The following is a 26,040-nucleotide window of genomic DNA, read 5'->3' as shown; positions in this document are numbered from 1 at the left end:
GTTGATCTGATGAAGAAACTAAATGTTTGGAGATTTGGACAAAGACTGAACTTACAGAAAAGATAGAAAACAGAACAAGAAAGAACCAGTTGGATGAATTTAATAAAGTAAAGTAACTCTGATGGAGGAGGCTGAGTTCACTACAACACCAGACCGACACCAGACCCAGACCCAGACCAGACTGAACCCTGAACCAGACCCAGACCGACACCAGACCCAGACCGAACCCAGACCAACACCAGACTGAACCCTGAACCAGACCAGACCATTAGGAAACTAAATAAACTGAAGAGTCATTACAGAGACAGAGAGAAAGCAGAGAAACGTCCCAACGCTGCTGCAACAGGAAGAACTGAGGGTCTCGGGGTCGGCACGGGGGCGATCGCGGAGCCGCATTGTCCGTCTCTCTTGTTTCTCTCGTCTCGTCAGCTCCAAACTCACTGGTCTGCAGCTCGTTAACAGACCTCAGTGGTTTAACACAGCAACATTTAACTCAGGTGAAGGAACAACAACAGTCTGATACAGATCAGCTGCTGCTGCCGCTCTGGTTTTGACATTTCCAGGTTTGATTCTCATGTCCGACGTCGTGCTCGTGACGACGCTCTGACCAATCAGTGGAAGGCAGTCGGCTGACGTCACAACGCTCTGACCAATCAGTGGAAGGCAGTCGGCTGACGTCACAACGCTCTGACCAATCAGTGGAAGGCAGTCGGCTGACGTCACAACGCTCTGACCAATCAGTGGAAGCAGTCGGCTGACGTCACGTTATAGTACCGTTTCGGCTGCTAGGAACCAGGGCCGAGGAGGAACTAAAAATACTACCTGGTACCAGGTACTAGGGCTGGTGGAAAGGAAAAAAAAGCGGGCCGTGCCGCGCCAGTGGAAAAGCGCCATCAGTCCAGGACCTGAACAGACGATCTGATGGTTTGTTGCCATGGTGATGTCACCAATAACAATTGTAGACACATTGATCACTTCATATTTATTTTTATTTATTTTTTTACAACAAAGTGCAGGTGAGTTCATGTTTCAGTGTTTTAGGATCCAGAGCCGTCATGGCCGCCGACCAGACCGGTCTGATCCAGTCGCCTGGCACACCACAACACAACACACAAGTACACAACACAACACAACACAACACAACACAACACAACACACACACACACACACACACGTACACACATCTATACAACACCAGTGTGTGTGAACAGTCCCAGTCTGACGTCTCATTTACACACAGTAGTATTACTGTAGTAGTATTACTAGTGTTAATGAGGACAGTTGTGAGGACCTGGGTGAGGACAGGTGAGAGGGCGGGGGGGGGGGGTTGGGGTTGGGGTGGAGTGGGGGGGGGGGGGGGGGTCAGCTGGTGGGGGGGTCAGCTTCAGCTGGGGGAGGTGAAGAACCTCCTCCCTGGTTCCACTCGTCCTCTGCAGAGACAAAACATCAGGTCAGAGGTCACTGGTCTCAGCCTGTGGTGTGTTCATTGACTGACCACAGAGTCAGTGAACACACCGCCAGCCTGTGGTGCGTTCACTGACTGACCACAGAGTCAGTGAACACACCGCCAGCCTGTGGTGCGTTCATTGACTGACCACAGAGTCAGTGAACACACCGCCAGCCTGTGGTGCGTTCATTGACTGACCACAGAGTCAGTGAACACACCGCCAGCCTGTGGTGTGTTCATTGACTGACCACAGAGTCAGTGAACACACCGCCAGCCTGTGGTGCGTTCATTGACTGACCACAGAGTCAGTGAACACACCGCCAGCCTGTGGTGTGTTCACTGACTGACCACAGAGTCAGTGAACACACCGCCAGCCTGTGGTGCGTTCACTGTCTGACCACGGAGTCAGTGAACACATCGCCAGCCTGTGGTGCGTTCACTGACGTGGTCGTGGTGCGTTCAGGTTCAGTGGTAATCTTACGTGTTGCTCCCCAGGTTGCGTGTCCTTCCTCTCCCTGATCCTCTTCCGGCCGTTTGGTAAAAACTGTTGAGCTCCGGAGACGTGAGCGGCTGGAACAACCGACCTGCAATGAAGACAAGACAAGACAAGGCAGTTTTATTAGTTTAGCCCGTTGTTACCACCAGTCTGTCTCAAAGGGCTTGACATCCCATAATAACAACATCCTCTGGAGAACCCTTTTAACAGGGAAAACCAGGAGAAAGCTCAGGGTGAGCAACAGAGGAGAGATCCCTCACCCAGGACGGACAGACGTCACCATGGTGACCAGGTAACCATGGTGACCAGGGGACCAGGTAACCATGGTGACCAGGTGAACCAGACTCACCTTGTCCGGCCTCCTGGCTGCAGGTCTTAGAGGACAGCTGCTCCGTGTGGACGGCGAGGACTCGTCTCCAGAAGTCTTCAGGGAGCGACAGCAGCCGACACACCACCTGAGAGACAAGAACAGGTCACCGTGACGACCGCCGCGGTCACCGTGACGACCGGGCGTTTACTAGAGCGCTGTAAAAGAGAGTAAGGACACCTCCATTGACTCCCGTGGTAAGGGTTTAAGGGTTTAAGGGTTTAAGGGTTTAAGGGTTTAAGGGTTTAAGGGTCTAAGGGTTTAAGGGTTTAAGGGTTTAAGGGTTTAAGGGTTTAAGGGTTTTGCCCCCTAGTGGCAGGATGTGGGTGTTGCAACAGCGCCCAGAAAACCCATTCACTCCAATGTATGTGTGTTGCCCACTGGCTGGTAAATTGATGAAAACGGCCGTGTTTTTGTTTTTAGGTGTCTTGGTCATATCAGATTATACTTAGAATTAGTTTATTACAAAATGTAGATTGAAACATTCATGTAGACAACTGTTTTTTTTACTCTCCTATGTGTTAATGTTTATCTGTAAAGGATCCTCAATGATGCTATTAACGTGGGTGATCTATAAATGTCCTTAAATTATTGAAAACACCACACTGCTCATTCACCAACAATGCAGAGATGTCAGTTCTTTATTCGTCCACCAGGAGGCGCTGCCATTGGACCGATGCTGTCACTACTCTCTTCTACAGCGCTCTAGACGTGACGACCGGCCGTGGTCACGTGATCGCCATAGAAACAGCTCTGACCTTGGGCTGCGTGTTGGTGTCTCTCATGATCGTCGTTGGCGACGGCTCAGACATCCCGTGACCCACCAGCGTCGGTCCGAACACACGGGAAAGGTTGTTATGATCCATCTGGCACTGGGGGCTCCTCGCCACTCTGGAAGAGACACAGTAGAATAGACACTGAACCACCGGGGAGGGGTGGGGGGGGGTCAACACAGTAGAATAGTCACTGAACCACCGGGGTGGGGGGGGGGTCAACACAGTATAATATTCACTGAACCACCAGAGGAGGGGGGGGGGTCAACACAGTAGAATAGTCACTGAACCACCGGGGAGGGGTGGGGGGGGTCAACACAGTAGAATAGTCACTGAACCACCGGGTAGGGGTGGGGGGGGTCAACAAAGTAGAATAGTCACTGAACCACCGGGGAGGGGTGGGGGGGGGTCAACACAGTAGAATAGTCACTGAACCACCAGAGGAGGGGGGGGGGTCAACACAGTAGAATAGTCACTGAACCACCGGGGAGGGGTGGGGGGGGTCAACACAGTAGAATAGTCACTGAACCACCGGGGAGGGGTGGGGGGGGGTCAACACAGTAGAATAGACACTGAACCGCCGGGGAGGGGTGGGGGGGTCAACACAGTAGAATAGTCACCTTGTGGAGTTGTAGTAAAAAGCAACTGGACTTCTTTTCCTGCTTGAAGACGTTTCACCTTCGTCCAAGAGGCTTCTTCAGTTCTGAGACTAATGCCAGAAACCCAGGGATTTAAACCCAGAGTGGGTGGTCCTGTGATTGGTTTCTAGTGAAACCAAAGTCACATGACCACACCCCCGAGACTAGAGTCACATGACCACACCCCCAAAACTGGAGGGGGGTCATGTGACGAGGAGTCTCATGTCTCCAGGTGTGTATTATGGGGTTTAAACTTCCTGGGGGGGGGGGGCTCCCAACACAGCATTGTAGGTGGCAGATAGATTGTGTCTTAGGCCCCCACCCCTGTTTAGAGAAGGTTTCTCTAAGTGGACATCGATGGCTTCCTTCACCCCTCTCTCAAACCATCTGTCTTCCCTGTCCAAAACAAGAACATTGGAGTCTTCAGAGTGACCTTTCTCCTTCAGATGCAGATGTACAGCTGAGTCCTGTCTCCATGGAGACGGCTCTTCTGTGTTGGGCCATGCGTCGGTGGAGGGGCTGTTTGGTTTCCTCTATGTAGAGGTCTGAGCACTCCTCGCTGCATTGGGCTGCTGTTTGGTTTCCTCTACGTAGAGGTCTGACACTCCTCGCTGCATTGGACTGCTGTTTGGTTTCCTCTATGTAGAGGTCTGAGCACTCCTCGCTGCATTGGGCTGCTGTTTGGTTTCCTCTATGTAGAGGTCTGAGCACTCCTCGCTGCATTGGACTGCTGTTTGGTTTCCTCTATGTAGAGGTCTGACACTCCTCGCTGCATTGGACTGCTGTTTGGTTTCCTCTATGTAGAGGTCTGAGCACTCCTCGCTGCAGTGGGCTGCTGTTTGGTTTCCTCTATGTAGAGGTCTGACACTCCTCGCTGCAGTGGACTGCTGTTTGGTTTCCTCTACGTAGAGGTCTGAGCACTCCTCTCTGCATTGGACTGCTGTTTGGTTTCCCCTACGTAGAGGTCTGAGCACTCCTCTCTGCATTGGACTGCTGTTTGGTTTCCTCTACGTAGAGGTCTGAGCACTCCTCTCTGCATTGGACTGCTGTTTGGTTTCCTCTATGTAGAGGTCTGACACTCCTCGCTGCTGTTTGGTTTCCTCTATGTAGAGGTCTGAGCACTCCTCGCTGCAGTGGGCTGCTGTTTGGTTTCCTCTACGTAGAGGTCTGAGCACTCCTCGCTGCAGTGGGCTGCTGTTTGGTTTCCTCTATGTAGAGGTCTGAGCACTCCTCGCTGCAGTGGGCTGCTGTTTGGTTTCCTCTACGTAGAGGTCTGAGCACTCCTCGCTGCATTGGGCTGCTGTTTGGTTTCCTCTACGTAGAGGTCTGAGCACTCCTCGCTGCAGTGGGCTGCTGTTTGGTTTCCTCTACGTAGAGGTCTGAGCACTCCTCGCTGCAGTGGGCTGCTGTTTGGTTTCCTCTACGTAGAGGTCTGAGCACTCCTCGCTGCATTGGGCTGCTGTTTGGTTTCCTCTACGTAGAGGTCTGAGCACTCCTCGCTGCATTGGACTGCTGTTTGGTTTCCTCTATGTAGAGGTCTGAGCACTCCTCGCTGCATTGGACTGCTGTTTGGTTTCCTCTATGTAGAGGTCTGAGCACTCCTCGCTGCAGTGGGCTGCTGTTTGGTTTCCTCTATGTAGAGGTCTGAGCACTCCTCGCTGCAGTGGGCTGCTGTTTGGTTTCCCTACGTAGAGGTCTGAGCACTCCTCGCTGCAGTGGGCTGCTGTTTGGTTTCCTCTACGTAGAGGTCTGAGCACTCCTCGCTGCATTGGACTGCTGTTTGGTTTCCTCTACGTAGAGGTCTGAGCACTCCTCGCTGCATTGGACTGCTGTTTGGTTTCCTCTACGTAGAGGTCTGAGCACTCCTCGCTGCATTGGGCTGCTGTTTGGTTTCCTCTACGTAGAGGTCTGAGCACTCCTCGCTGCAGTGGGCTGCTGTTTGGTTTCCTCTACGTAGAGGTCTGAGCACTCCTCGCTGCAGTGGGCTGCTGTTTGGTTTCCTCTACGTAGAGGTCTGAGCACTCCTCGCTGCATTGGGCTGCTGTTTGGTTTCCTCTATGTAGAGGTCTGAGCACTCCTCGCTGCATTGGGCTGCTGTTTGGTTTCCTCTATGTAGAGGTCTGAGCACTCCTCGCTGCAGTGGACTGCTGTTTGGTTTCCTCTATGTAGAGGTCTGAGCACTCCTCGCTGCATTGGGCTGCTGTTTGGTTTCCTCTATGTAGAGGTCTGAGCACTCCTCGCTGCAGTGGACTGCTGTTTGGTTTCCCCTACGTAGAGGTCCGAGCACTCCTCGCTGCAGTGGGCTGCATACACAACTCAGAACTCTTGAAGCCTCTTGGATGAAGGTGAAACGTCTTCAAGCAAGAGAAGAAGTCCAGTTGCTTTTTACTACAACTCCACAAGAATAAGACGACCTGGATGACTGAGAACCTTCACGGACCAGGGGCCTCATGTATCAATACTTGCGTGGATTTCATACTGAAACATGGCGTACGCCAAAATCTAGAAACTGTCGTACGCACAAAGAAAATCTGATGTATCAAAGTGTGCGTACGCATGGATCCAAGCACTTTTCCTTTGTACATCCCAATCAACGTGGAATTGAGCGCACATGCCGAAGTGGTAATCTCCTCCCTGTCCACGCCTCCATTTAAATATGCAAATCAATGTAAATAAGGCCTGCACCAAAGATTCCCTTCTCTTTACGGTCAGATAACACCATGAGAAACTGTGAGGAACAGCAATTTAACCAAATTTGAGTGGAAGGTGCTCCTCGATAAAGTTGAGCCGTGTAAACATCTTTTTTTTTTTTTTTTTTGCCGTCCTCCGGCACCATCACAAAGGGGGTGGGAGAGTGTGTGTGTTATATAAAGGTGAACGTGAGGCGGAGGACCGCTGTCATCCCAAATGAAAGCAGACAATGTACTCTAATTAAATTATGTGAAATGGATTTAAAATTTTATTTGCCTTTTTTTATACACAGATCGCGTAGTAAATAAATGCAGAAGTGCGCCAGGGAGGCTGATAAAGACACATGTCCAACTTTACGCATGTGTTTATTGACATTAAGTAGGCTACTTCACACAGCGTGTGTAGTTTAACCAGCAAAAAGAAAGTCACTGACAGCGTGATATTTCGGCAGACATGCTCAATGTGCATCGGGGGGTTACATAGGACAATTAAACAAATACATTTACTTTGCGCGCATACAGTCCCAGCCTGTAATCTGTACCCAGCTGTGCTGAATGAATGAATCGTGCGCTGAACCAGCCATCTCGCCACAATGTTTGTTAATATGTGATGCATTTACGCATCATATGATCTGTACATTTATAGTATAAAAATGCTTCCTGTTCACAGTGTGGTCAGCACCTGAATGGAGGCGATGGCTCCCCGACGTGTCGCGCTCTCAGGCCGGTTGCAGCGCACTGCGCTCAGTTCCAAGAGAATTGCCCTCGGAGTCATCATGTGCAAAAAAAAAAAAAAAACCTCCGGGACTCGTGTGCACTTCGCACTGCAGCATCTGCAATATCTTAAGACTAAAGCTGATGCTATTTTCTGCACCACTTTGCGCATGCTTTTCTATCCACTTATCTAATTGCAACATGTGGATGGGTTAGTTGTTCATAAATGTGTCTCTGATGTGCACATTACTCTGAGGACTAATTGTTTTCACATTATTAACAGTTTCCCAGCTTCACCTCTAAGTGTCGCCAAAGGAACAACAGCAGTAGAAACGTGCGTACGCCAGCTATGGAGTTGGCGTGGGCCACCGCACTTTTCCACCGTCATTTCACTTTTGATACATCTGAACGTTGGCGTGGAAAATGACGTACGCCACTTTTTTGTGCGTACGCAACATTGATACATGAGGCCCCTGGAATAGTCACCGAACCACCGGGGGGGGTAAGAGGGGGGGCAGCAGCCGTTACCTATGCAGGTGCAGTATTAAAACAGCCAGTGTGTCTCTGTAGTAGTAGTAGTAGTAGTAGTAGTAGTAGTAGTAGTAGTACCTGTGCAGATGCAGTATTAAAACTGCCAGTGTGTCCCTGTAGTAGTAGTAGTAGTAGTAGTAGTAGTAGTACCTGTGCAGGTGCAGTATTAAAACAGCCAGTGTGTCCCTGTAGTAGTAGTAGTAGTAGTAGTAGTAGTAGTAGTAGTAGTAGTAGTAGTAGTAGTAGTACCTGTGCAGATGCAGTATTAAAACTGCCAGTGTGTCCCTGTTGGGCTTCGGCAGCTCGGCGACCGTCTGGATCATGATGGCTGAGCTGTTGTCTTCATCCGCCAGCTCTGAAACACACAGACGTTGTCATGGGGACGATCACATGGCCCTCTGTTAGTATGTACTGTATACTGCATACTGAATGTAGGATTCAGTCTGCTACTTCAGCAGACCGACACCGTTCACACCACAGTATGCAGTATACAAGTTTCCCAGAATGCATTTCACAGCAACCGGTAGCAGCAGCTGTAAACAGGCTAACAGCTGTTTTATTTCCCGCTCTAGCGCTGTTATTATGTAACTTTATTAAGTTTTAATATGTTTTCATGAGAGAAAGTAGCTGTTTAGATCCCAAATCTACGGCCAGTTGATCCAAACGACGGCTGTTTAGAAGTTTGCTCCGATGTTTTTCAGAGAAGTGAAGCTCTGCAGCGACCGGGACATCACAGAGACAGCAGCCGGTCTGCAGAGCTGCTCGGCCGGCCAACCTCCGTCCTCATCCCGGGGGAGAAAACCATCGCTAATTAACTTACCCACAGGTTTTTAGAGGTTTACCACCGGCTGGTTACATTATTTCTAGGAGATAAATGTTGGTCTCAGTGATGAAATCTAACAGCTGTATCAGTAGCATTAGTTAGTGTGAATGTAAAGTGAAGCTTCCTGTGTGTATTGGACAGAAGAGCAGCGCTGCCTCGGGGCTCTGGAGCCTACGGACACAAACCACCACATTTACATCAACAAATACATGTTTTACTATCAACACATCAGTCTGCAGTAAGGTTTATTTTATTAAACTATAGTTACGGTACACGGCTACACTACCGTCTTTGGTTACGGTTAGACGTCAGTGGAGCATTGCATTGTGGGATACAGGACACAATGTAGACTGGTCAGATACTGGAGATATTTGGAGATATGTCCAGTCCAGTCCAGTCTGGTCCGATCCAGTCCGGTCCAGTCCAGTCCAGTCTAGTCCAGTCCGGTCCAGTCCAGTCCAGTCCAGTCCAGTCCAGTCAGGTCTAGTCTAGTCTAGTCAGTCCAGTCCAGTCCAGTCCAGTCCAGTCAGGTCTAGTCTAGTCTAGTCAGTCCGGTCCGGTCCGGTCCGGTCCAGTCCGGCCCGGTCCAGTCTTTCCTACCTGCTGCCTCCATGAAGCTGCGGTGCAGTCTGAACGTGAGCAGCGGCTCCTTCAGCCTCCTCAGGAAGTCTTTGAGGAAGCCACAGAGCACGTGGACGTCGTGCACGCGGCCGAGCAGCAGCTGCAGCGGCAGCTTCTTCTGGAGGAACCGGTCTCTGAGATCCTTCACCACACGCTCTCCTCCGGGGACTCGGTACAGACCTCTCTGCACACACACACACACACACATACACATAGAGCATACAACTTAAAATATTTACTGTAAAAATGTGTAATGTAATTATATTTTGACTGTATTTGATTTTACACATTCATAGTGTTGTGAAATTAATTAATAATCGTGATAATCCGAACACTGACAGACTCTATAACGGTGACGGACCGGCTCACCTCCTCCAGGCCACGGCGCTCGATCTCGGCCACACACTGCAGCACCAGCGGAGGAACTCTGGGATGAGTGGACGGAGCGAAGGCCTCCAGAGAGTCCTGAGGGACCACACACACAGAGTCACACAGACACACACACACACACACACAGAGAGTCACACAGACACACACACACACACAGAGAGTCCTGAGGGACCACACACACAGAGTCACACACACACACAGTCCGGTCTCTGTCCCGGTGTCGGTACCAGATGTGTCCGGGGCGGTGACTGGTGATGACGTGGCTCATGGTGATTGGTCGTGGTGGCGTAATGCGTTAGCTACTTGGATGCTACCGTGGATGTTAGCTACGTTAGTCACTTCGCCCCATAGTAAATATTAGACTCATCTGTCACAAGACACATAGCTATACTATAACCCTACACATAACATCTCTTCTCTACAGTTTGACACCAAAATGAAAACTTTCAGACGGACACATCAGGAGAGGATGAACTTAGTTCCAGACCTGTCTCTGGCTCAACAACACTCTCTCGCTAGATTTGGCTCAGATCTCCATGGCAACGCTAAACCAACGTTCCCCGCTAATTACAGTATCTTAATCATTTTCGTCACTGTTGGTTGTGTAAATGTTTAAAGCAGAAGTCAGGTGAATGTTTGTGTTAATCTAAGTCTTAAATAGTTGTATCTTCCGACAGCAATCACTTCTATAGAGTGTTTGGTCTGAAACACGGGTCTGTCAGTCACTCTGCTCTGCTCTGAGCCCAGGAGAAAACTTTCCTTGTATCCTACAACCTTTATCCAATGAGGAGAGAGAACGGCATAAAGGGGCAGTCCTCTCTGTGTGTGCAGCCAAGGGATGCGCCTGAATGTGGTGACGTAGGGACGAGGACCAATAGATCCATGACGAGGGCGGGGGCTGCTAACTCCATCTGCTGACAGGAAGTTAGACAAAACCACCGGATCGCTGACTGCTGCTTTAACGTTATCATGAGAAAATATCAATAGCTCACTTTCGTCTACCTACAACTTGTATAAATCCTCACGACCAATCACGATGCGCCACGTCATCGCCAGTCGCGGCGCCGGTCCAGACCCGACCCCCCCTCAGCCTGACGCACCGCGGCAGCTGCACTTCCCGTCGTGGCGGCGGAGCAGCAGTCGGCGGTGAAGTTGTGTTTACATTCCGGATGAGCGACCACGCGACAGTTCCGGCACTTCACGGCCATCTTCCCGAAGCGGATCCTCTTCCCGCACGGCAGACAGGTCTCGGGCCGGATCACCTGCAGCCGGCCGGACAGAGACACGCTGAGGAACTGGATTCTGGACGGTTCTGTGTGGTGTAGTGTATTTTCTACCTCCTTTGTAAGTAATTTACCCTGAGAGTTACTTTTGTGTTTAGTATATAATCCACTTCAAATTCTTTACTTTTATCTTTAGAATTGTCTTTCATCTCCAGGTGTGTCCTTTACCTGCCTGAAGGTGAATGACTGGTATAATATGAAACAAGGCTTTGTTTAGACTAAACACTATATGTTTACGTTAGGTCACATTTTCTGGTCACCTGTATTTGGTTTGCTTCGCCCATGTTTAAGTTAGCCTAAGGATAATTGCCTGGTCAGGATGGTAAATTGGGTAGTTTGGGGTAATTTGGACAGGTTAGGTATTGTCTTAGTTTATGACCATCCTGGTCACCTACATCCTTCTGTTTAGAGAGGTGGAGTTTTAGAAACATATACAATGTCTGGACTTTTGGCCAAGACCCAGAGGTCTCATATTTGGCTCCGGAGACTTCTCGAAGATTCGGCTTTTTGACACTGTATCTTTTTAGTAATAAACCATTTTTTACCATCTACAAAGAAGACGTGTCAGAGTGGTCATCTTTTCATCAGCATCAACATCGAAATATACCACAGTGACGTTCACGTCCGTGGGGAATCGTACCGTCTTGGACAGAAACACGTGCTTCTGGGTTCTGTCCGTTCTGCAGGGAGGAGGAGGAGGAGCCGCCGGGACGGACGTCTGGAGCGTCGGAGCTTCTGGTTCTGGTTCCCGCTCCTCACAGGGAAACCACACCGAGGTCTGGTCCGAGGTCTGGTCTGAGGTCTGGTCTGAGGTCTGGTCTGAGGGGCAGCGAACACACCACAGCATCACAGCAGCAGCTCACAGTGGACAGTGAAGGCAGCACGACGGCCGCTGCCATAGATACAAACACGTAGCTGCCTCTGCCTCTGACGCTGCTGCCCGTTGGAGCGGACCGTCGTGTCTAACTTCTACTTCCTGTATCTCCAGAGGCAGTAGAGGTCTGTCACTGAAGCTACTACAACTCAGCTACATAACTCACCTTAGCAGTTATAGGGTTAATGAAACTGATTAAATATGGCCGAGCACAGTTATATAGGTAGCCTCATCACCATGGCAACCACTAACTCACAACTACCACAGCCTGTAGCCTACACATACAGGCAACAAAATAACCAACTATTAATATATGAACTAGCGGTATATGCACTAAATGTAACACATCTCCACCCTATGATACGTTACCTTAGTTTCATTTATGTCAGATAACTCACCTACATCAACAGTTCTAGAATATAAAACAACTTATTACTGGAGAAAAGTTCTTCCTTGTCTCCTGGTTTTGGTGTTTCTTTCATGGGAACATCCGTTCACCAGATTCCCAGCTGTCAGACGGTCTGACTGTTGATGCTGCTCAGGAGGAACTCCCCCTCAAGATGGCCGCCGTGATGACGGTCCTGACCATCAAGATGGCCGCCGTGATGACGGTCCTGACCATCAAGATGGCCGCCGTGATGACGGTCCTGACCATCAAGATGGCCGCCGTGATGACGGTCCTGACCATCAAGATGGCCGCCGTGATGACGGTCCTGACCAGCCCCGATGCAGCTTCTACGTGTCTGGCCTCGCTGTGACATCATCAGTAAACTGACCTGTTTCCATGGAGACGCAGCGTTCCCGGGGCAGCGGCTGCGCGGGGCGTTCAGGGTCCTGACTGATTCCCAGCACCATGTGGATGTGGCCGCCGCCCTCGGGAGTCGTCACCGTCGCCTTGACGACCGTCTCCACCTCCTGAGACACAGAGCGGAGTCAGCGGATCGGCCAATCAGGAGCAGCCGCTCGGCGATCGGCCAATCAGGAGCAGCCGCTCCTCCATCGGCCAATCAGGAGCAGCCGCTCCTCCATCGGCCAATCAGGAGCAGCCGCTCCTCCATCGGCCAATCAGGAGCAGCCGCTCGGCGATCGGCCAATCAGGAGCAGCCGCTCCTCCATCGGCCAATCAGGAGCAGCCGCTCGGCGACGTCTGTTTCCATGGGAACCTTCACCTTCTCCACCGTTCTCCTCTCCAGCTCCGCAGACACGTTCCGGCCTCGTCGCACAACCGGAACACCGAGCGCTGCCGGCCCCATGGAGGAACGCTGCCGAGGACACACAACATCAACAACACAACACAACATCACAACATCAACACAACACAACACAACATCAACACAACAACACAACATCAACACAACACAACAACACAACACAACACAACATCAACAACCGTAACGCTGCCGAGGCAAGTTAAGACAAGGCAGTTTTATTAGTATAGCCCGTTTTTACCACCAGTCTGTCTCAAAGGGCTTCACATTAGGGCTGCCACAAACGATTATTTTGATAGTCGACTAGTCACCGACTATTTTTCTCGATTAGTCGACTAATCAGATCATACGTAAATTGAATGTAAAACATACAGCTTATCGCACCAGCATGCAGCTGCCCTTATATACCATCATTAGCTTTCAGCTTGAAGTGTTGAAGGTAAAAATAAAGAAAATTAAGATGATAGTTCATTAAACTTTTAATGAAATATGCAGCTTTAACTGTAGCATAAAGTGCAAACAGCTGAGTAAAATAAGGATAAGGCACTGGCCTAAACAACACCAAAATAAATACTTAAAGGTTTTTTGTCTTTCCTTCATTTGTCTCTGGCATTAAACATAACATTTAAATAAAATGAGGTGGACACCTGAAACTAAGGAATTGTTCACAATAATAAAGTTTTGGTAGGCCTATCAATCAAATATAACTTGTGCTCAGTGTAAATAATAGGAGTTTTTGTTAAAAAAAAAATCAAATAGTTTATAAGACAATCGTCTTGTCTGAAAAAATGTAAATGTTCCCTTTTTACTGTCACAGAGGGAGAAACATAGAAAGACTCAACAGAAAGTTCTGTGTGAAACTGTCAAATGAAAACAAGTGAAACTGAGGTGCAGCTCAAACTCTGCAAGGTGCGGACTGTGATGAGAAGCTACCGGAAAATATTGACGTAGATTTACACCGGTAGAGAAGACTTCCTCGTTAAGATGAGCGCTCATTACGTGACCAGGACGCTGTGACCAGACGCGGTAACGTTCCAATATTCTCCAACACAGAGTCTCAAAGTCCGCGGTTTTATTTTTAAATGACGGACGGCTGTTTTTCAGTCCGTGATTTAAAACGGTGGAGCGGCGGTACCGCTCCTAGTAGCGCTTCTCATTTAAAATGACAGAGAGAGAGAGAGAGAGAGAGAGAGGAGTGGCGGTGGCAGTGGCGGCGGCGGCGGCGGCGGCGGCGGGGGGCGGGCGGGGGATTACACCGGTGCCGCTTGATGAGGGACAAGACAGGTAGAGAGAGAAAAGAGAGAGACCACCTGTAAACTCACCCTGAGTGAGTGAGTGCACGTGTGTATGTGTGGTGGGCGGCTGCAGCGGCGGGTGCGTGTGTGGAAGGTGCCCCAGCAGTTTTGAGAGAAAAACAAAGTTTAAAAAAAAGAAAAGAAACGACGCATCGACTATTAAATTAGTCGTCGACGATTTTAATAGTCGACGTAGTCGTGACTAGTCGACTAATCGTGGCAGCCCTACTTCACATCCCATCATAACAACATCCTCTGTCCTTAGACCCTCACATCCACTGAGGAAAAACTCCATGGAAAACCCTTTAACAGGGAAAACCAGGAGAAAGCTCAGGGTGAGCAACAGAGGAGGGATCATCACCCAGGACAGAGATGTTGTTACACACAAGAAAACAGTTTACAGTTTATGACACAGAATGTGGGAAATATGGAAATGTTAGCAGGAGTACAACACAACAACACAACATCAACACAACAACACAACACAACATCAACACAACAACACAACAACAGCTGCTGACTCACTCTCTTCTCTCTGACTCTGGACCTCAGAGGTTTGATCACCGTCGTGTCCAGATCCTGAAACATCACAAGCTGATCGGTTACTGGTCAATAAACTCCTCATGTGGTTCTAACAGAACCACTGAGTTTCTAGGTTCTGGGTTCTGGTTTCAAATGACGTCTGACTGATAAACCTTAAAGGACTGGAAGGAAGTACATATAACTATTGTTTTTGTCCTCCGCAAATCTAATAAAAAGCTTAAAATATTCATGGGAGAGGTTACACTGAAAGGATAAATAGCCTCCCTCATCAGCCCCCATCGCAGTTTTTTCCCGTCCCTCCCTGTGCGTGGATGTTAAAAAACCTTGGAGAGCCCAGACCTAAACAATGTGACTCTCAGAGGCCCGTCAGACTCCTAGAGGCCGGTCAGACTCCCAGAGGCCCGTCGGACTCCCAGAGGCCCGTCGGACTCCCAGAGGCCCGTCAGACTCCTAGAGGCCCGTCAGACTCTCAGAGGCCTGTCAGACTCCTAGAGGCCAGTCAGACTCCTAGAGGCCCGTCAGAGGCCCGTCAGAGGCCGGTCAGACTCTCAGAGGCCCGTCAGACTCCCAGAGGCCCGTCGGACTCCCAGAGGCCCGTCGGACTCCTAGAGGCCCGTCGGACTCCCAGAGGCCCGTCAGACTCCCAGAGGCCCGTCAGACTCTCAGAGGCCCGTCAGACTCCCAGAGGCCCGTCAGACTCCCAGAGGCCCGTCAGACTCCCAGAGGCCCGTCAGACTCCCAGAGGCCCGTCAGACTCCCAGAGGCCCGTCAGACTCCTAGAGGCCCGTCGGACTCCCAGAGGCCCGTCAGAGGCCCGTCAGACTCTCAGAGGCCCGTCAGACTCCCAGAGGCCCGTCGGACTCCCAGAGGCCCGTCAGAGGCCCGTCAGACTCTCAGAGGCCCGTCAGACTCCTAGAGGCCCGTCAGACTCCTAGAGGCCCGTCAGACTCCCAGAGGCCCGTCAGACTCCTAGAGGCCCGTCAGACTCCTAGAGGCCCGTCAGACTCCTAGAGGCCCGTCGGACTCCCAGAGGCCCGTCGGACTCCTAGAGGCCCGTCAGACTCCTAGAGGCCCGTCGGACTCCCAGAGGCCCGTCAGAGGCCCGTCAGACTCTCAGAGGCCCGTCAGACTCTCAGAGGCCCGTCGGACTCCCAGAGGCCCGTCAGACTCCCAGAGGCCCGTCAGACTCCTAGAGGCCCGTCAGACTCCTAGAGGCCCATCAGAGGCCCGTCAGAGGCCCGTCAGACTCCTAGAGGCCCGTCAGACTCTCAGAGGCCCGTCAGACTCCTAGAGGCCCGTCGGACTCCTAGAGGCCCGTCAGACTCCTAGAGGCCCGTCAGACTCCTAGAGGCCCGTCGGACTCCCAGAGGCCCGTCAGACTCCCAGAGGCCCGTCAGACTCCTAGAGGCCCGTCAGACTCCTAGAGGCCCGTCAGACTCCTAGAGGCCCGTCAGACTCCCAGAGGCCCGTCAGACTCTCAGAGGCCCGTCAGACTCCCAGAGGCCCGTCAGACTCCCAGAGGCCCGTCAGACTCCCAGAGGCCCGTCAGACTCTCAGAGGCCCGTCAGAGGCCCGTCAGACTCCTAGAGGCCAGTCAGACTCCTAGAGGCCCGTCAGACTCCTAGAGGCCCGTCAGACTCCCAGAGGCCCGTCAGAGGCCCGTCAGACTCTCAGAGGCCCGTCAGACTCCCAGAGGCCCGTCAGACTCCTAGAGGCCCGTCAGAGGCCCGTCAGACTCTCAGAGGCCCGTCAGACTCCTAGAGGCCCGTCAGACTCCTAGAGGCCCGTCAGACTCCCAGAGGCCCGTCAGACTCCTAGAGGCCCGTCAGACTCCTAGAGGCCCGTCAGACTCCTAGAGGCCCGTCAGACTCCTAGAGGCCCGTCAGACTCCCAGAGGCCCGTCGGACTCCTAGAGGCCCGTCAGACTCCTAGAGGCCCGTCGGACTCCCAGAGGCCCGTCAGAGGCCCGTCAGACTCTCAGAGGCCCGTCAGACTCTCAGAGGCCCGTCGGACTCCCAGAGGCCCGTCAGACTCCCAGAGGCCCGTCAGACTCCTAGAGGCCCGTCAGACTCCTAGAGGCCCATCAGAGGCCCGTCAGAGGCCCGTCAGACTCCTAGAGGCCCGTCAGACTCACAGAGGCCCGTCAGACTCCTAGAGGCCCGTCGGACTCCTAGAGGCCCGTCAGAGGCCCGTCAGAGGCCCGTCGGACTCCTAGAGGCCCGTCGGACTCCCAGAGGCCCGTCAGACTCCTAGAGGCCCGTCAGAGGCCCGTCAGACTCCTAGAGGCCCGTCAGACTCCTAGAGGCCCGTCAGACTCCTAGAGGCCCGTCAGACCCTTAGAGGCCCGTCAGACTCCTAGAGGCCCGTCAGACCCTTAGAGGCCCGTCAGACTCCTAGAGGCCCGTCAGACTCCTAGAGGCCCGTCAGAGGCCCGTCAGACCCTTAGAGGCCCGTCAGACTCCTAGAGGCCCGTCAGAGGCCCGTCAGACCCTTAGAGGCCCGTCAGACTCCCAGAGGCCCGTCAGACTCCTAGAGGCCCGTCAGACTCCTAGAGGCCCGTCAGACTCCCAGAGGCCCGTCAGACTCTCAGAGGCCCGTCAGACTCTCAGAGGCCCGTCAGACTCCTAGAGGCCCGTCAGACTCCTAGAGGCCCGTCAGATTCTTAGAGGCCCGTCAGACCCTTAGAGGCCCGTCAGACTCCTAGAGGCCCGTCAGAGGCCCGTCAGATTCTTAGAGGCCCGTCAGACTCTCAGAGGCCCGTCAGACTCCTAGAGGCCCGTCAGACTCTTAGAGGCCCGTCAGACTCCTAGAGGCCCGTCAGACTCCTAGAGGCCCGTCAGACTCCTAGAGGCCCGTCAGACTCCTAGAGGCCCGTCAGACTCCCAGAGGCCCGTCAGACTCTTAGAGGCCCGTCAGACTCCTGTAGGCCCGTCAGACTCTCAGAGGCCCGTCAGACTCCTAGAGGCCCGTCAGACTCTCAGAGGCCCGTCAGACTCCTAGAGGCCCGTCAGACTCCTAGAGGCCCGTCAGACTCCTAGAGGCCCGTCAGACTCCTAGAGGCCCGTCAGACTCCTAGAGGCCAGTCAGACTCCCAGAGGCCCGTCAGACTCCTAGAGGCCCGTCAGACTCCCAGAGGCCCGTCAGACTCCTAGAGGCCCGTCAGACTCCTAGAGGCCCGTCAGACTCCTAGAGGCCCGTCAGACTCTCAGAGGCCCGTCAGACTCCCAGAGGCCCGTCAGACTCTTAGAGGCCCGTCAGACTCTCAGAGGCCCGTCAGACTCTTAGAGGCCCGTCAGACTCCTAGAGGCCCGTCAGACTCTTAGAGGCCCGTCAGACTCTTAGAGGCCCGTCAGACTCCTAGAGGCCCGTCAGACTCTTAGAGGCCCGTCAGACTCTCAGAGGCCCGTCAGACTCTTAGAGGCCCGTCAGACTCTCAGAGGCCCGTCAGACTCTCAGAGGCCCGTCAGACTCTTAGAGGCCCGTCAGACTCTTAGAGGCCCGTCAGACTCTCAGAGGCTAACCCTTCCCACCACTTTCTCCTGCAATCTCTCAGACACTTCCTGTTTGTGCAAAAGATTTTTTTTGTCTTTGACATATCTGTACTTCTGCTCCGATCAAGAAGGACTGTGGAAGCCACATCGTTTTACATCTCCAGGGTCAAACCGTGACGTTAAGCAGGAATTAACAGAACCACTGAGGTTCTAGGTTCTAGAGGTTCTAGAGGTTCTAGAGGTTCTAGGTTCTGGTACCATGTCGTCGTCGGTCCGGTCGTAGCTGATGTCGGAGTGAGACAGGAACGACGACTCATCGATCACCGACAGCCTGCAGGAGCAGAGGAGGAGCATCGTCACGGCAACCAATCACATCACAGAACCCTACAGCCCATAATCACCCACAGCCCATAATAACCCACAGAACTCTACAGCCCATAATAACCCACAGAACTCTACAGCCCATAATAACCCACAGAACCCTACAGCCCATAATAACCCCTAACCGTCATATGCATAAAGGCTGTGTCCTAACCTCCTCCTCTCTATCTAGTGACCAGTTGTTGTAGTGGTGTCTGAATGTTTAGTGATTATTAATGTTCACTATATAGTGACTGAATCTATCCCATAATTCACCGCAAAATGTAGTAAACATCCGATGGAGCAAGATATCCCATCATGCATTGCGGTCACGGATCGCCGTTACCACAGCGACCCAGAGCGACCGGTTTAGCTACCAAATAAATGCAGTAGCGACCGGTGTAGCTACCAAATAAATGAAGTAGTGACCGGTGTAGCTACCAAATAAATGCAGTAGTGACCGGTGTAGCTACCAAATAAATGAAGTAGTGACCGGTGTAGCTACCAAATAAATGAAGTAGCGACCGGTGTAGCTACCAAATAAATGAAGTAGTGACCGGTGTAGCTACCAAATAAATGAAGTAGTGACCGGTGTAGCTACCAAATAAATGAAGTAGTGACCGGTGTAGCTACCAAATAAATGCAGTAGCGACCGGTGTAGCTACCAAATAAATGAAGTAGTGACCGGTGTAGCTACCAAATAAATGCAGTAGCGACCGGTGTAGCTACCAAATAAATGAAGTAGTGACCGGTGTAGCTACCAAATAAATGCAGTAGTGACCGGTGTAGCTACCAAATAAATTTCCTAACAAGCGTTATAAACTGACCACAGACTCTGGATAGCGAGGCTAATTTCTGTTAGCCCGTCTATGGTGTTTTACATTATACGTTAGCATTAAGCTAGCGGACTTAGCTATGCTTAGTTGTGACACTGGCTGTGTGTGTTTTGAACGTTGTTTCAAACTATGTGGGTTTGATTGAACATCTTTGGTGCTTAAATATATATATTACCGCTTAAAGCAGAAGTAAGTGATATATTTGTGTTAATCTAAGTCTTAAATAGTTGTATCTTCCGACAGCAATCACTTCTATAGAGTGTTTGGTCTGAAACACGGGTCTGTCAGTCCCTCTGCTCTGCTCTGAGCCGAAGAGAAAACATTTATCGTATCCTACAGTTTTTATCCAATGAGGAGAGAGAACGGCATGCAGGGCTGTGTGTGCAGCCAAGGGACGCCGTGAATGTGGCGACGTAGGGACGAGGACTGTTATGGTGCGTTCAAGGAAAATCGTGTTTTTCCGACCGTGAAGTGGTACCAGTTCGATCTGGTACGAGTTCACGGGTCAGAAGTTACGAGTGGCCGTTATAGTGACTTTCACAAGTAAAACAGGTCGGAAAAACACGAGTGGGTTGCCTGGAACGCTACAAAGTCGTAAGTTGTGACTTGAAGCTGTAATTTACGATTTAAAAAGCCTACCTGGAACGCAGCATTAGCGAAAACGACCGGGCCACTTACTTCTGCTTTAATATATTGCTTTACTCCTCTTTTTATGTTGGTACCTACACACCCGTAGGTCTGTGCTACACCGGCCGTTACCATGGTTGTATCCATGGTAACTACACCAGCCATTAAGATCGCAGTCGGAACGTTTTAATTACGCAACGTAATACGTCATTAACTGTGCAGCAGAGTCGTGTCAGAAAGTGTTTTTTTATTTGACCAGTGAGTCACTATATTGAATTCACTAGATAGTGAGTAGGGAGGAGGGAGGAAGGAGGAGGGAGGGGTTTAGGACACAACCAGTGTGTGTAGAAGCTGTGGGACACAGACACAACAGACACACAACAGACAGAACTCCCCTCCTCCCGCTGCGCTGCTGCTGCTGCAGCGTCACATTTCCCGCTCGCTGCTCGAACGTGGCCAACAGAGACTTCTGCTCCTCGTTCAGAACGGCAGAGGATTTACTGTCATGGACCAGGATGTCGCACATCAGCTGCATCTGCCTCTGCTGCACACACACAGACACACACACACAGACACACACACACAGACACACACACACACACACACACACACACAGACACACACAGACACACACAGACACACACACACACACACAGTAGTCCAGTCATTTTATGAGAAAAGGTTGAACAAACTGCAACAGAATCAAACTCAACTGGTTTTGTATCCTCAGCATGACCTGAGTGAGGGAAAAAAGCCCAGAAGAATCCCATTAGGAGAAAGTTTAGAAAAAGACCCAAATATAGCCCATAATACGCCATCAACTTACCAACTGTAGCTTTAATGAGCTAGGGCGCTAGGCTACCATGTAAAACCAGTGCTTCCTGCAGCGACGGATTCAAATCCAGTCCACATCCTTTGCTGCAAGTCCTTCCATCTCTCCACCCCCCTTTCACTAATATCTCTCTATCTATCATTAAAGGAGTAAATGCAAAGTATTTTTTTTTTTAAATATCTGTTCGATCAAAACAACCATCAAAAGATAAGTGTCCTTTTCCTGATAGGACGCGGAGCATCATACCTGCTCTACTAAGGATGTGGCTGTCTTGAAAAATTGCAGTCATCTTGAATGTAAAGTGATTTCTTGTTGGTTGACCGATGGAGTCAAGTCATTCCAGTTTTCATGCCGGTACCACCACAACACCTTTATACATGTGCCGTCAAAACAGTGGAATTTATGCAGATTTATGCAAATGTGCTCATGTTAACAAAGAATTAAAAAAATACTTGTAATACATTTTTTGTTTGTCTTAAAGGATCATAGGGCAGGATTATTGAGAACGGCCAGTGACGCGACGGCCGCTGCGCGTAACTACAGCAACCAGGGAAGCCACCGGCACGGGAGCGCGCACAGACTTTTCACTGTTTACTTTACTCTTTACAGTCTTTCCTATCTGGGGAGGGAGAGGGGGTATTTTACTGTAGGTTCTCGCTCTCACAGACAGACAGACAGACAGACAGACAGACACACACACACACACACACACACACACACACACACACACACCTTCACTGTGCTGCAGCAGGAGGCTGCTTGTCTGTTCCTCTGAGCTCCTCTGCATGGATCTGTTTGGGCTCCTACTCCTACAGGCCGGTACCGAGAATTAACGCGCCGGGTCCGGGTGTCGGACCGCATCTGTCAGGGTCCACGATCCCATGAAAACCAATCAACACCGGACATATTCATGATTTCATAAAAAAAAGAAAACGGACGCGTCGCGGACACGCCGGCCAGGACGTGAAAAGTGGACTTGTCCGGGCAAAAGAGGACGTTTGTCCACCTGCCTGATAACGTTGTTAAAGTTATAACGTCGGCTTTTAACCGCTAGCTGCGGCTAACGGCTAATAATAAGACAGTAGTGAAGAGGGAGAGGGTGTGTAAGTTAGTGACCTGCCTGCTGCTGTGTGCGTGTGTGAAGGGAGGGGGAGAGAGAGTTGGGGGGGGGGGGGGGTTAACAGGGCTTTCAGTTGTGCTGGGTCGTTTGCTGGCAGTAACAGTAGGCCTAATTTGGATCCACCGTGGTTCAGAGCGATTGATATAACAGGGAGTGTCGCCACTCTGTTACTGTATCAGTCGCTCTGCCGCGGTTGCCCTCTTCATGTCTCCATTCCATTGATCCATTCGAAGGCAGTCGTGGACGCGCTGACGTCAGGTCCGCCGACCAGCGCGCGAAATTCACCCCCTGAATTGCAGCGCATTTTGCAGCACAGACCCCGTTCAGGGCAATGGAGAGATACGCGGGTGGGCTCGTTCTTTTTGGTTTTGAACGCTTCCTCACCCATTATTATTTAAAAAACGTAAAACGCATGGGTATTTTCCGGTATTTTCTCACAAATCCTGCCCTATGATCCTTTAATGTCAGTAATCAACTCAGTAATTTTCATGGAGATATCTAAAGGTTAAAAATTTTACCCTATTCACGTGAGAAACATAATGAATAGGTGTATTATGGGCTATATTTGGGTCTTTTTCTAAACTTTCCCCTGATGGGATTCTCCCTCACTCAGGACATGTTGAGGAAACAAAACCAGTTGAGTTTGATTCTGATGCAGTTTGTTCAACGTTGACCCCATTTTTGGCTTAAAATGACTGGACTACAGAGAGAGACACACACAACGCAACACACACAGTGTCATCATGACATCACACAGCAGCTGGAGGTTGTGAGGTTGTGTTACCAGGTACTGGTAGTCGGCCTCCATCTTGTAGCGTTTCTTCATCTCCACGTCCAGCTGGTTGTTGAGGTTGTGGTGTTGTTGTGAGGTTGTTGTGTTGTTGTGAGGTTGTGTGGTGTTGTGTTGTTGTGGTGTTGTGTTGTTGTGTGTTGTGTTACCAGGTACTGGTAGTCGGCCTCCATCTTGTAGCGTTTCTTCATCTCCACGTCCAGCTGGTTGTTGAGGTTGTAGTGTTGTTGTGAGGTTGTTGTGAGGTTGTGGTGGTGGTGTTTTGTTGTGTTGTTGTGGTGTTGTGTTGTTGTGTGGTTGTGTTACCAGATACTGGTAGTCGGCCTCCATCTTGTAGCGTTTCTTCATCTCCACGTCCAGCTGGTTGCGTGCGTGCTTCAGTTTGACCTCCAGCGCCGCCTTGGCCACGTCCGACTTCACCAGCAGCTCCTTGAACTTCTTCAGCTCCAACTCGGCTGTTAGCCAGCGCCGCCGCACCGCCTCGAAGTTCCTCACCACGGCAACCAGCTCTACAACCAGACCAGACCACAACCACATCAGAACCGCCTCGAAGTTCCTCACCACGGCAACCAGCTCTACAACCAGAACAGACCACAACCACATCAGAACCAGACCAGAACCGCCTCGAAGTTCCTCACCACGGCAACCAGCTCTGGAACCAGACCAGAACCGCATCAATAGGACATCCTGAGTCCACCGGTAGCTGCTACATCCTGAAGGCCGATGCTGCTCAGCCTCCTCCTCTAGTCTCTAACTTCACTGTCTAATTACCTCCTTCCACTACCCGTCCAGACCATAATGACCTCCTTCCACTACCCGTCCAGACCATAATGACCTCCTTCCACTACCCGTCCAGACCATAATGACCTCCTTCCACTGCCCGTCCAGACCATAATGACCTCCTTCCACTACCCGTCCAGACCATAATGACCTCCTTCCACTACCCGTCCAGACCATAATTACCTCCTTCCACCAAAACCTTTATGTATTTATGTATTAGGGCCACGGGCCATCGCACCGGGCACTGGTCAGGGACCAGCGAAGCCCCGGGCACTACTGTTATTGTGTGGATTTTTTCTTCCATAATATTTTTATTCTTCATCTTCCAGACAAATTTTGATTCGCTACTATAACTATAAATCAAAACGTGCGGTTTGATCGGGATCGGTGTGCTATTACTTTTCTCAACAGTACACAATTTTTTTGCGAAAAACTGCGCAAATTTTTGCATGTAAGTCAATGGGACGGGCGAAAAAAAAAAAGAGCGAAAAAGACCAATCATTGGAGTTTAACAAATGTCTACTGCTCAGGCATACTTTCACCTAGAGACTCCATTTAAACTTTAAACAGTAGACACAAGTCTTGTGTATTGTCGTATTACTCCACGTTTTGATAGGTCATATAGTTTTTGATCAATCACTGATCAATGACCATGATCATTTTTGGAGAAATTATGAGATTATAATGGGTGTGTATTGCACGGAATGTTCGTGTCAGAGTGGGTGACATCATCAGTTAGAGTGAGAGAAGAAAAACTCCAGATTTTTTCTCTTTCCACACTCGGCCCGGCCACGATTTACACTCTACACACATAATTTTTTCAGAATTTGTAGACAAACTTGTTATCTCTCATATCATGTGCTCAAAATATCAGAGAGACTTACAGAATTTACAGAATCAGCCTCTGAGTGCGGCCACGTCTGTCTCGTGGGTTTGATTCCCATGTTGACAGAGATGGTAAAACCGGCAGTAGCCCCGTGGCCCTTTCAAAATTTCCCCAGAGGAAATCTTCTAGTTTGTTTACTTATTTAATCTATATACTGTACGTGTTCTGAGAAAAATCTAAAATATTGTCTGTTTATATAACTGTCTCTTTGTACCCTGTTCTCAATAAAAAGACAGTTGAAGAAGAACCACCGTCTGCAGACTGGACCTGGTCCAGAACATTCTGGTCTAAAAACACTAGTTTGATGTGAACTGGATCTGAGGTCAAACTGGTTTAAACCAGGTTTACTTCAGACCCGAACCTGACCTTGCAGAGTGGTCCTGGACTACCTGGTCCTGGTCCTGGTCTACAGGTCTTAGTCTTATCTCCGATTTTTACGAGTTTTTCCTCAGTGGATGTGAGGGTCTAAGGACAGAGGATGTTGTTATGATGGGATGTAAAGCCCTTTGAGACAAACTGCTGGTAAAAACGGGCTATACTAATAAAATCGCCTTGTCTTACTGACCCAGTTCAGCGCTGACCGCCCCCTCCTCCATGTGGATCCTCTGGAGACAAAGAGCCAGCAGCTGCTCCACGATCACCCGAGACTCTCCCATCATGCACCTGGTCGTCAGAGCCGGCTCGCGCTCCCACACCGGAGCGCGCGCTCCTCTGGCGTCCGGACCCTGACGTAGTCCACGGAACACAGAGCTCACGCGGAGCGACGCCACGCGGGTGAAGCCGCCAGGTGAAGACAGGTGAAGTGGTGAAGACGCTGCGCAGCTCTGCTCCTCCTCCTCCTCTTCCTCCTCCCCCGGGCGGTGACGTCACCCTACAGGTGACGATGATGATGATGATGAGACGCAGCTGCTGCGGGTGGATCCACGTGGACCAGGCGGAGGTTGGAGCCAGGGAGGAGGGGAGGGGGGTAAAGTTGGTTTTTGTTTTTATATTTTTTTCTTTCTATTGTAACTGTAACTAGAAAATTTCCTCTGGGGAAATTCTGAAAGGGCCACGGGGCTACTGCCGGTTTTACCATCTGTCTACATGGGAATGTCTGCCTCTACACAATATTTGTCTCATTTCTAGTCAAAACTAATCTCTTTCCACTTAAAATAAGACTCATCACCTAAAAATTTACTTGTTTTTAGATCATTTTCACTTGTTTCAAACTAATTTTCACTTGAAATAAGTAGAAAAATCTGCCAGTGAAAGCAAGTTTTTTGTGCTTACAATAAGAAAGAAAAACTTGCTCCACTGTCAGATTTTTCTACTTATTTCAAGTGAAAATCTGCTTGAAAGAAGTAAAAAGTGTCTAAAAACAAGCTGCTTTTAATGTGATGAGTCTGATTTTAAGTAGAATGAGATTTGTTTTGACTAGAAATAAGACAAATATTCTTGGTAAGATATTTGAATTTTTGCAGTGTTCCTGTTGCTGGATCGTCCTCTGATGTGATTGGCTGTTGGATCGTCCTCTGATGTGTGGATCGTCCTGTGACGTGATTGGCTGTTGGATCGTCCTCTGACGTGATTGGCTGTTGGATCGTCCTCTGACGTGATTGGCTGTTGGATCGTCCTGTGACGTG

At 50.4% G+C, this 26,040-nt stretch overlaps 1 protein-coding gene across 2 annotated transcripts; it reads right to left on the bottom strand.

Annotated features, from left to right (window-relative positions):
* Window positions 1-1,377: 1,377 nt before the first annotated feature.
* LOC146967048 (rac GTPase-activating protein 1) lies at window positions 1,378-25,212 on the bottom strand. Of its 2 annotated transcripts, XM_085760905.1 has the most exons (17): window positions 24,981-25,212; window positions 23,056-23,258; window positions 20,394-20,551; window positions 18,443-18,515; window positions 14,676-14,729; window positions 12,817-12,909; window positions 12,440-12,562; window positions 11,910-11,915; window positions 11,414-11,563; window positions 10,591-10,752; window positions 9,470-9,565; window positions 9,080-9,284; window positions 7,906-8,011; window positions 3,069-3,201; window positions 2,293-2,398; window positions 1,929-2,031; window positions 1,378-1,430 (listed from the first exon to the last, which is right to left on the bottom strand). In XM_085760905.1, exons 1-17 carry the CDS (start codon window positions 25,072-25,074, stop codon window positions 1,385-1,387), a joined length of 1,911 nt encoding a protein of 636 aa, XP_085617031.1. In that variant the 5' UTR covers window positions 25,075-25,212; the 3' UTR covers window positions 1,378-1,384. The 2 variants fall into 2 exon arrangements, with proteins under 2 accessions (XP_085617031.1, XP_085617030.1); XM_085760904.1 differs by lacking the exon at window positions 11,910-11,915 and having other exon boundaries at window positions 11,414-11,575; window positions 18,443-18,530; window positions 20,427-20,551.
* Window positions 25,213-26,040: the final 828 nt, after the last annotated feature.

This window comes from Trachurus japonicus, chromosome 19 (genome assembly GCF_045865225.1).
Source record: "Trachurus japonicus isolate A0001 chromosome 19, Traja_1.0".
In the NCBI taxonomy this organism is placed as follows: domain Eukaryota; kingdom Metazoa; phylum Chordata; class Actinopteri; order Carangiformes; family Carangidae; genus Trachurus; species Trachurus japonicus.
The sequence above is the reverse complement of the archived record's forward strand: the minus strand, read 5'-3'. Positions and strand labels throughout refer to the sequence as shown.